Source organism: Rhinolophus sinicus, linkage group LG04 (assembly GCF_036562045.2).
Source record: "Rhinolophus sinicus isolate RSC01 linkage group LG04, ASM3656204v1, whole genome shotgun sequence".
NCBI classification, from domain to species: Eukaryota; Metazoa; Chordata; class Mammalia; order Chiroptera; family Rhinolophidae; genus Rhinolophus; species Rhinolophus sinicus.
This window is the reverse complement of record NC_133754.1, coordinates 107,788,156-107,798,974: the sequence shown is the minus strand read 5'-3', so window position 1 is coordinate 107,798,974 and position 10,819 is coordinate 107,788,156. Positions and strand designations below refer to the sequence as shown.

At 37.9% G+C, this 10,819-nt stretch overlaps 1 protein-coding gene across 2 annotated transcripts in view; it reads left to right on the top strand.

Annotated features, from left to right (window-relative positions):
• LOC109437996 (contactin-associated protein-like 3) overlaps nt 1-10,819 on the top strand; it is a 194,336-nt gene that overhangs the window by 166,343 nt on the left and 17,174 nt on the right. For both annotated transcript variants that reach the window (XM_019717554.2, XM_019717553.2), the window contains exons 17-21: nt 770-988; nt 2,828-3,067; nt 4,572-4,802; nt 6,018-6,151; nt 6,935-7,022. In XM_019717554.2, coding sequence (XP_019573113.2) covers nt 770-988; nt 2,828-3,067; nt 4,572-4,802; nt 6,018-6,151; nt 6,935-7,022 — 912 coding nt within the window. The remainder of the gene's footprint in view (nt 1-769; nt 989-2,827; nt 3,068-4,571; nt 4,803-6,017; nt 6,152-6,934; nt 7,023-10,819) is intronic.

The window sequence follows — 10,819 nt, the reverse complement described above, 5'->3', positions numbered from 1 at the left end:
AAGATGCTAGAATGATGATAACTTAACAACAAAAGAAGCCTTTACTGTCCGTTGAGCAGGTGACTATCTCTTACTCTGAAAGAATCCACTCCTGAAAAGCAGTCCTGAAAATAGTAAATCTTCTGAATAGCAATCTCTTGAGACAGCAATCAATCAATCCCTATGTCACCTGAAGTCTGTCTTATGCACTTTTTCAGGTGTACCTTAGAGCCAAGCTCCTTGTTACTGCCTCCCCCTCTGGGAATGGCCAGTTCCGGGAGGGTCTGCCAGTTACTGTGACAAGAATATTGCTTATCCAGCCGAAGGGCTAGTTGATCCGGACAAGCAATATCTACTGTTCCTGCTTGAGACCATCAGCCCAAGGACTTCCAAAGCCTGGCAATATGCCTGTCACGTCGTCCTGATATAACTTAACTACTACTTTACTTCATCTGCTGATGCAGGCGAAACAGACAGAAAGCAACATCATCTCGTATCTCCCCTACTCAGGAGAATGAGACCAAAGGGGGAATTTACTCAACCCCCAATCACAGCACAGACTTCTTTTAACCCTAAGCTAACCATCACCTCACATGCAGTAACAAACAAAAGCTAATAGACAAAAGTTAACATCAAACAATGAAGGCAAATTTTCTTCAATATCTTCCCTACACACTGTCACAACATGCTTTCTAAAGGAGCATGTCATGGTGCTTTTCTCATGTCTACTCGGGACTAAATTTTCTCCCCTGTGAATTAATTTGAGCAATTTTTGTATCTCTGTTTCAAGCTCCTGCAGAAGTGACCTTTTCCTTTGATGTGGGGAATGGGCCTTGTGAGGTCACAGTGCAGTCTCCCAGGCCCTTTAACGACAATCGGTGGCACCATGTGAGGGCAGAGAGGAACGTCAAAGAAGCGTCGCTTCAAGTGGATCAGCTCCCGAGCAAGACCCAGTCTGCGCCTGCTGATGGGCACACCCACTTACAGCTCAACAGCCAGCTCTTTGTGGGTGAGTCTTGTTGTCCTGTAGCCAGGCTGTACTGAGTCAGAGATGGACAGAGAGAAATCGTAACTATAAAAGCGGTCATGATAGCAAGTGCAGTCAACTACTCAGTCAGCACATGTACCAAGAGCTCAGTATTTAGTATTTCTTTCCATTGATTACTGTACCCAATTTATAGATAAGATAGTGGAGGCTCAGAGAGATCAGTGACTTGCCCACAGAAACTGAAATGAAAGAGGAATCCAGACCCATGTTGGACAGATTGCCGAGCTTGCACTCAATACCGCAGATGATTTGTGTTTGTTTCAGTTACGTCTTATCAATACTATTTACAAAACAGTTAGCAATGTTTAGTCATTTTTCCCATTTCACTTCTCAGTGCAGTTAAAGAACTGGCTTTGTAATTGGGACAGAATCTTCTGTGTCCCTTAACAATAGACCATAGGAAACCAGGTCAGCAGAGGCAGCCCCCTGTGTCTGCACAACAAGACTCAGCCCAGAGCCTGGCTGCACTCAGCCCTGCCCCCTCCTCTGCTCTCTCACTGCAAATGTCATATTCAGAGCCCGGCTGGCTCTTTACCCTCACAGCCCATTCTGTAAAGACTAAAGCTCTAGTTAGTGGAAGGCTTCCCTTTAATCTACTTGCTTATTTTTCATTATTGCTTATTTTTCCCAAAGGGAGAAGAAATATGTTTGCTACATTACTTTTCAGACAACTGTATTTCAATTTGGAAACGAAACAGATTAAGGAAGTAATTCTCACTTGGCGATTTCTCATGTGTTTTAAAGTAAATAAGGACACAGTCCAATTAAAAATTGATATAAATCACAAATTAACAGTCTGCTTTGCCTTAGGATACCCACAATATCCATAAAACTCATCTCTAAGCAGCTGCTAGTTCTGAGTCAAGGCATCACTTCACGTCATCAAACTGACGATCAAATTAAACAATTTTGTTTTCTGATATATAATCCTGAGCATGAATTAATGTAGTTTCTAGGCACAAAATTTGCATGAAAATCTACCTAGAATCAGCATCCCCACGAGGATAATGTTTCAAAAGCCTAAGAAGTTAATTGAAAATTCAGATTTGCGGTATCTACTCCAGGCCCACAGAGACCTAATCCCTGGGGATAAGCCCCAAACCTGTTTTCAGCTTGTACTCTAGGTGACTGCTATGCTCCCGTATTTGAGAATAGGCTCCCATGAGACATGATAGAAATAGAGAGAGGTATGTATTATTCAGTTAATGTCACACCACCTTACTTCAGAGCCAACAGGATGGAGTTAGGAAGCCTTGAGGTCTTAGATTTTGGTTTCCCCCTTCTAGCTTCTCTTTCTTTGCTCCCTCTTCAATTCCTTTTCACAGCTGTATTATTGAGAGCTCTTCTAAGTAAGAATTAGTATTACACATATATGCAAATGTATAATATACATTATATATTAAATATGAATATTTTATATTGCAAAGATTTTCAATTATATAACCATTATTATACATATCATTGATTTTAGATTTAAACTTTAAAAATCATTGGTGATCTTTAATTTGTTCTTTATAAAACAATGAGTGGAAAAATCTTTTGAAATATAACTTGAAATATTTTTAGAATAAATATTTACCAAGTTCAACTTAAAACAATATTTTTGTTAATGTTTAGTCAGTGTCATTCGATGAGTCTTAATATTTGATCACAGCCTATGTTTTCAAAATTCTATTTGTTCATAAAACTTGTAACACATTACTTTTTGGACATTATCTATGTGGCCTCCATTTGACATAGAGAGGAAATCCAGAGTTAGAGTCCAGGACTGCGTTTGCTTTTGCAATGTTTCCCTTGTAGGTGGGACAGCAACCAGACAGAGAGGCTTCCTGGGATGCATTCGGGCCCTGCAATTGAACGGGCTGGCTTTGGATTTGGAAGAAAGAGCCACGATGACACCCGGAGTGGAGCCAGGGTGCCCAGGACACTGCAGCAGCTATGGACACTTGTGTCGCAATGGAGGGAGCTGTAGAGAGAAACGCATAGGTGTTTCTTGTGACTGTGCCTTCTCTGCCTATGATGGGCCGTTCTGTGAGAATGGTGAGTGTGACTGAGGAGTGTTACAGGGAAATGATGCCGGTCTTAAAGACTATGAAGATCGTTCCTGTAAAGGAAGGATATGGTGATTCTCCGTGCTAGCTGAAACAGAATTGATTGTTTCTGTCTCAAATCCCTCTGCCTAACTTGGGAGGAGGTATGGTTCTATGCTTGAGAAGTCGGTAACCGCCTCTGTTATTAATAGATGTGGTGTCAGTCCTCTCTGGATTTCTCAAAGGACCTCTGTGCAACAAACGCCCTGAGGAGAACAATACCTTTAACTATACATGTGCGCTGGACATTTGATTTTATAGAAATCTAAGATGAGCATTTGGGGAGCAATAATATTTTTACTGAATCCTGGGTGATGGAAGTACGGGGGGTTAGTCATCTTTTTACCCATACTTTTTTTAATGTTATAACTTATAAATTAAAAAGAAAACAACAGCAAAGCATGCTATTATTTCTCTCTTGAGTTATTTAAGGATTAGAAATATTCTTTAAATATACATAAAGCAAAACCCTTGCACTTATACAGAGGCTGCCAAAAAATGTATACATGTTTTAAGAGAGGGAAAAAAAAACTATTAAAATCGTAATACTCGATATATACCAATAGCAAAAGATGATACAAGTCACGTTTGACTTCTGCAATTACAAGCGGTGCTCAAAGTGGTTACCATAAGTGTCCAGGCACTCCTGATTATGGCGAACTACTGCTTGAGCAACGTTGGCCAAAGTGTCCACCTGTATACATTTGTTTGGCAGCCCCAGTATATTGCAATGTTGATGTAAGACACGCCCAAAACTGCAGAGCAGTTTAATGAGTTGATTTGAGCCAAACTGACAGTTGCTGGGAAGCAAAATCTCAATGGATAAGAAAACGCTTCTGAAAATGGCAGTTTCGCAGCTTATTTTATACATTAGAATCAAAGAAGGAGACATAAGGAGGGTTACACAAAATCAATCAGTGGTATATTATTAAGAGGGTGGGAAAAAGCAAAGCTGAGAAATCTCTGGGATTGGATGAAAGGTAAAATGGAGAGACAGATGCTTCTTTTACATTGGTGGGTACAGGATAGTTAATAGCAGTTTACAGCACATAGAGATGGTAATTGGGACAAGAACAACAATGAGGGATTCTGTAGTTTCCTGCTCTGGTGAGGTGGGTTGTGTCCTGAGGGGTCCGGAAAAGGGGATGACTGACTTTCCAAGGGCATGTCACCTTAGGTGCAAAAAGACAATAGACAGGCTCACTTACAGTAAAGATGGTTACAAAAAGACAATAGACAGGCTCACTTACAGTAAAGGAAGTTACAGGCCAAGGACGTGACTACCAGCCATGATCCGCTTTCAGTTAGGAATTTTTATGTTAAGATCATATATATGGTTAGTTTTGGTCGCTGAGATTATAGGGCCTGCCTTGCAGGCATCCCCTGAGCTTGTCAGGTTTAGTATGTGGCCCCTTATCATCCATACTAACAAACAAAAATGGGTGTCATTCCAGAAATTTCTGCGTATTTTGGAAGTGGCTCGTCAGTTACCTACAATTTTCAAGAACATTACAACTACACCTACAGTCAGAACTCCAGCTCCTTTGTGGCCTTGTTTCCTGAGGACTTGACACTGACCAGGGAAACGGCCACACTGAGCTTCCGGACGACAGGGACGCCCAGCTTACTGCTCTACGTGAGCTCCTTCCAGGAGGAGTACCTGTCAGTCATCCTCGCCCCCAATGGTGAGTGTCCTTAATGTAAGAACAAGAATGACTTCAACACTTAGGACCATCATGAATGGGCCCTTTCGGTGCTAAGCTACAAACCAGGAAACAAGTGCACACCCTCTCATGTTATTTGGGTGCTTTTACTTTCTTTATAACCCCAAATTTTATCACTAAAGTTAACATTTCAATGACTAAATTAAGATGCTTTTCTCCCATAAAAGGTTGATCATTTTATGTATTTGATTTGCAGCTATGCTTCTTGTTATTGCTGAAAGGTCTTCTGTACGTGAATAAATTAGTCTTGCAGTTCATTCTGAAATATATTACCTCATTTTATACATGGAAGATATTTCCTCTTCCTAAGTGAAGTAAAGAAGTACATTAAGCCATCTAAAAGCCAGTATCCATATGCATTAGATTGTTGTTTCCTCATCAGTGGATGAGAGTCATTTGTGTCATATTTACATACAAAGGAAAGTGGAATGAGAATCACCCAATCTGTGGCCACTGGGACTTTCTAAGCCTTTTCCAATTGCAGAACAAAACCAAACTTTAAGCTTCCTCACAGACAGTGAGGAGACAAACTTAACTTCTGGAAAAGCTTTCCAGTCTTTGAGTCCACTGCCTCTGTTGTAGGCAGTAAGGGAGTTGGAGGGTAGAGGGCACACCTGTGAAGGGGAGCAGTGTGTAGATTGGGAGATTTGATATTGTGGCAAAATCACTCTTTTCTCCGTTTTTTGATTATGGCATAATGTTAGGGAAAAATTATGGTTGTGTAAAAAAAATTTGATTATACAAATGTCAGCAATACATTAAAATGCATTGAAATGTCACATTAGAAGTTATGCTTATAGAAACAGAATGTTAATGCAATATTGCTTGAGGTTTTAGCATTTAATAATATGAATACCACATGAGTTAACTTACAACCTAGTTTGGAGTTTCCATATGCTTAACTTAAACTTTTTCCTTTAGTTAAGGAAATGGAAGAACTTTGAAAAGAAGACCCTGTGGTGTTGAATTTTAAAGTAGTGTAATTGGATCCTGAATTTGGCCCTGGAATAGCACATAAATAATCACTATTCCAGGAAAAGTGACTGGGTACACTCAAATAAATGCTCAATAGATTCAAATTGCATTAAGTAATAAAAATAAAATGTGTGTTGGAAGCTGCATGGACAGCTTTTACAGAAGTCTATTTTAGTTAAAAATGTTATTTCTCTTTTTCAGGAAGTTTGCAGATCAGGTATAAATTAGACAGACGCCAAGAACCTGATGTTTTCAACTTTGGTGTCAAAAGCCTGGCTGATGGGCAGCTTCACCAGGTGACAATTGACAGAGAAGCAGCAGTGGTCTCTGTAGAGGTAAGGGCCTGAGTTCAGCAACAGGGACGGGAATCAAAATTGTGCTGCTCAGATCAGAATGTAAAACCTAACGCAGAAATTTAATAATAAATCCTCGCAAAAGAGATATACATTTGGCCCTGTCCTTTCCTAAGTCTTGCTAGGACAGAAAATGTAGTCAGATGTTTTGTTCTGTTTAGCAATGTTTGTGTGTTTAGCAAGAGACCATCAAAGTTATTATTAGTTTGTGACCATTTAAAATACCCAGCTGTGCTCATTGGTATTTTACTTGGTAGGGAAGTGCTGTCTAGTTTATCATAGTGATAATTCCCATTGGATTACAAATAACAAATGTTACAGAAATTTAAGTACAGGAGAAAGATAAGATCTTGCTTAAAGTGGGAATACATTTTAAAAACATCAGAGTATTTAAATCATGCATTGTCCTGGCTTTTAAAAAATAACCTTTAATATAGTGAATCTGTACGAATAATAAAATTTTCTGCTCCTGTTACAGGTTACCTTTTGAAATAAGTCAAAGCTGTAAGGTTTAAAATAACATATTGCATCTCTTTGTGGATTTTACCAATCTGAGGAAAAAGGATAGGTGGAGTGGAATTTGAGATATTATAAAAATTGTTTATAAAAAGTTTTCTCCTTTAACCTTTGTGATAGCAGGAACATATGGGTTATTTTTATCTTTTTTTTTTTTTTTTTTTTTTTTGGGCCCTCTCTGATTCCCATTCCCTGATCATCAAAATTGTTTGCCATTTTGATTTTTGCTTCTCGTGGGACATTTAATAGGTTAACCAGAATGCAAGGAGAGAAGTCATCCTGTCGTCGGGGACAGAATTCAATGCTGTCAAATCCCTTACATTGGGGATGATTTTAGGTAAGTGGCAGAAACAGTGTTTCCCACATGACATGAATGGGAAGTGTTAGGTTGCAGACCAGGAAGCATTCATCATGCTGAAAGCAGCTCCCTGTCATACTCCTGATTTCCCAGTGAGTGGCAGTCCCGGCAGAAGCTGTCCTCTTATCTGAGTGTACATGTAAGCATGAGTAAGTGCTGCCTGTCTGCGGAGCATGAGCCATCCTTGAAAAATGCCTCCATGCTGACCCTCTTACTTGGCAATCACTCATAATGAAACTTGGCATTTCTCTAATAATTCAGAAAAGAGGAAATCAAAGAAGATATCAATTATATATTAATCAGGTCAAATGCAGAAATTACTTACTGATAAAACTTAGATTTGCATCTTAAAGATAAAGAGACTATTTTCTTTAAGCAAATGAATCAGCTTTGGGATGTGGCCTGGGCTGAGGTGATATGTGGTCTTGCTCTGAGCTGCTCTTGTAAAGTCATGCCCTAAATGTCACCCAAACATTCTTTATGGCTGCCAGTCATTCTCCATACAAGCACCAAAGTAAAAACATACTTTACAATTTAAGTATCAAAGTTTTTATGTCTTTATTTTTCCCCTTGTCACTAGGAATTAATTGAAATAAAAACTTGGAAGGTATTTCTTTTCTTTGTGATCATATATAAACTACACATTTCATTGATATTTAAATGTTATTTAGGGGGAAATCATCATGTGGTGTGTTTATTATTCCTGCTCTGGTACTTGACACTCATCTGCTCTATTTTCCCCTAAATAATGGATAGAATCTTTGTTACCAATTCAGCCATCTATACATTGATTCTTTTGGTCATTTCTTCTATCATATATATATATATATATATATATATATATATATATATATATATATGTATGTATGTATATATACACACACACACACATTTCTTCTGTCATATACACACACACACACACATTTTTTCTAACGTATATATATCAATAGATGTAGATTTACCAACTTGAGAATGTTAGAGAAGGTACATGAATGGATGTTCAAAGAGAAGCATAGTAACTACTAAACCGATCACATCTTTCAAACAGATGATGAACAATAAAATTAGAACTTTGTGTTTTTCAGACAGAGAAAATTTTACAAATCCTAGTGCTCCCCCAGGGTGCTCTGTGGGTGGTAAAAACAAATGGGTAACATTTACATGGTTCAGCCCAAGGGAAAGGTTTCAACTGGTCATCTGCTGTTTAAGATGCAGATGAAGCCATTAGGAGGGTGCAGAATTCTTTGCTATTTAAATTCTATTTAAAACAGTGGCATAGTATAGAAAACCACAAAGACAATTGAAAGAAACTGCTTCCCCAACTTTTACCTATGCGAAGAACAGTATACATTTAGATAGAGAAGGTTATGAGATTCCTAAAACTTCACAGACCAAATTGAGTTTTAGAGAACAGTGGATGGAGACCATCCTTGGCTGACAGCTGAACTATATTATAATTGTTTATAACATCCTAGTGAAGAAGAATTTGCTCCTTCTTTTATCTGACGTTGAGCTCTACTCTCTGCCCTGGCTGATGGTTTCTATCCTGGGTTGAGCAAAATGAGTAGTTGATCATCTCGGGTGTGCCAGCCTGAGAGCTGTGCTTCTGTGGAGGGTGTGCGGTCGTGAGTGGAATGATGGTTCTCTCTCCCAGAAAGCTGATCTCTTCTTGGTTGCCAGAATAGATGTCTGTGTGTACTCTCTTCCCAGCTATGAGGACAGATATGGTCAATAAATACTACAAACACACACACACAACTTTCTGCCCTCGATGCCCATCTAACAGGAGAGAGAGAGGAGGCATGTTCATAAACATCTGTGACACAAGGTAGAAAGTTACCATGAGGAAGTGTGAAATTGACAAAGGACTATTTTTAAAGACAATTGAGCTTCAAATATATTATCTATAAAGAAATATGCAATACATGATGGAAACTGATATAAGAAATAGACTTCATTATATGAAAGGGATCATATTAATAAAAAAGTAGAATAATAATTTAATTATGTAAATTTTATTGTCCTACAAGTTAATATATGGAGGACAATAGCGTGGAATTCAAGATGTTAATGTTTTTTTGAAGACTGATATATTCAAAAGCATCTCTCTCTGAGGCTACAATTAAAGTTGAAATTCAGCAATGAAGTTTAGAGCCTGAAGCAATTTAGTCTAATAAAATTATTACTATTCATTTCATCTGTACCTAGAGGTATTCATCTTGATCAAAGACTAATAAAACTTTTCATGTTTTGCATAACTTTATTTTAAGATGGCTCCTGTATTAATTCCACACTACTTCCAGATCAATTGTACAAGAAGACTAGTTTTGTGTTCATATTTGGAGAGTATAAGCTGAACTGCCTTTCATTAATTTATAGTAAAATAGACCAACAGATTGGCTAAGAAAGGAGCCATTAATTTTCCAAAGAGGATTGTCCCCAGCTATGGCAAGTTAATCAGTACTTACTAGCTATTTTGACTCATCTAGTTATCCATTCATTCAAAAAATGGTGGTCCCTAATAGTACTTACACTTCATTGGACATTTCAAATGCCTAGCAGCAAAATACGTACTGTACCTACCTCCAAAGCACTTGCAATATAATAGGGAATATAAACAATAAAATGGTTATAACTAGTCCATCACTATTAATACCTCCTCTAATGTGCTTTGGAAAAATGGCTTAGGATTGTCTTCTAATGAGCACACTGTTCTTCCCATTCTTCAATGGTCTTATGAATGATGACCAACGAGGTTAAATTTTCCCAGTTAGCATGAGATAACTTCAGTATATTCTTACCTTAATTATAAATCTTAAGATTTCTAATTTCCTATCTAGCATTGACTCTGATGAGGCCTATAGTCTTAAAGTATGAGAGCTTTAAAATATAACCCAGTAAGGTGCCCAAGCATGTTTGCTAAGTTTTAGTTCTCTAAAAGCTTTTGTATAATTGATATTCTATTGACTTTGTTTTTTTGTGCATTAGAAATTTGTTTAAAACCCAAAATATCAAAACAAAACAAAAAACTGTTTGAAGTGTGCAGACTAAAGATATGTCTTTCTACCTCCTCCTAGGGAGGTAAACTATACACAATGAGCTGTATATAGTTCAAATCAACATAGTCATGCAGACAAACCTTAATAGGTCAATTTTCTGTGTGAGAAAAGGAAATCTCCTGAAGGATTGTATGTTCAAGTGGAGCTTGAGAATTAGGTAATAAATAATTTGTGGAAATTACCTACTGAGGTCTGCATGAGTTTCAGTATTAAAAACTGCATTGCCTTATGTGACATATGTTAATCTTTCTATGCTCTGCCTATGAATTTGTCTCATTTAGAAGAAAAGTTACAGAGCAGAAAGACACAAAGAGTTTGTACAATTACAGGAATATGTATATAGATGCAAAAATCCTCAACAAAATATTAGCAAGTCTACTCCAAAAGCATATAATTATTATACACCATGACCAACTAGGATGTATCCTAGGAATTTAAGGTTCGTTCAACATACAAAAGTTAATCAATGTAATATACTATATTAATAGAATACAGTGGTTTTCTAACGTCTCCATTGACAAACATTTCGGTTTACGAACGCTGTAAACCTGGAGGTGAATGCTTCCGTTTTCGAACACACCTCGGAAGTCGAATATGTCACATGGCTTCTGCTGAGTGCAAGATCCTGAGGCCTAGCTGTCAGCTGTTTTCCAACATTTCAGAACTCGAAAGGTCTTCCAGAACGGATTACATTAGAAAACTGAGGTACCACTGTAA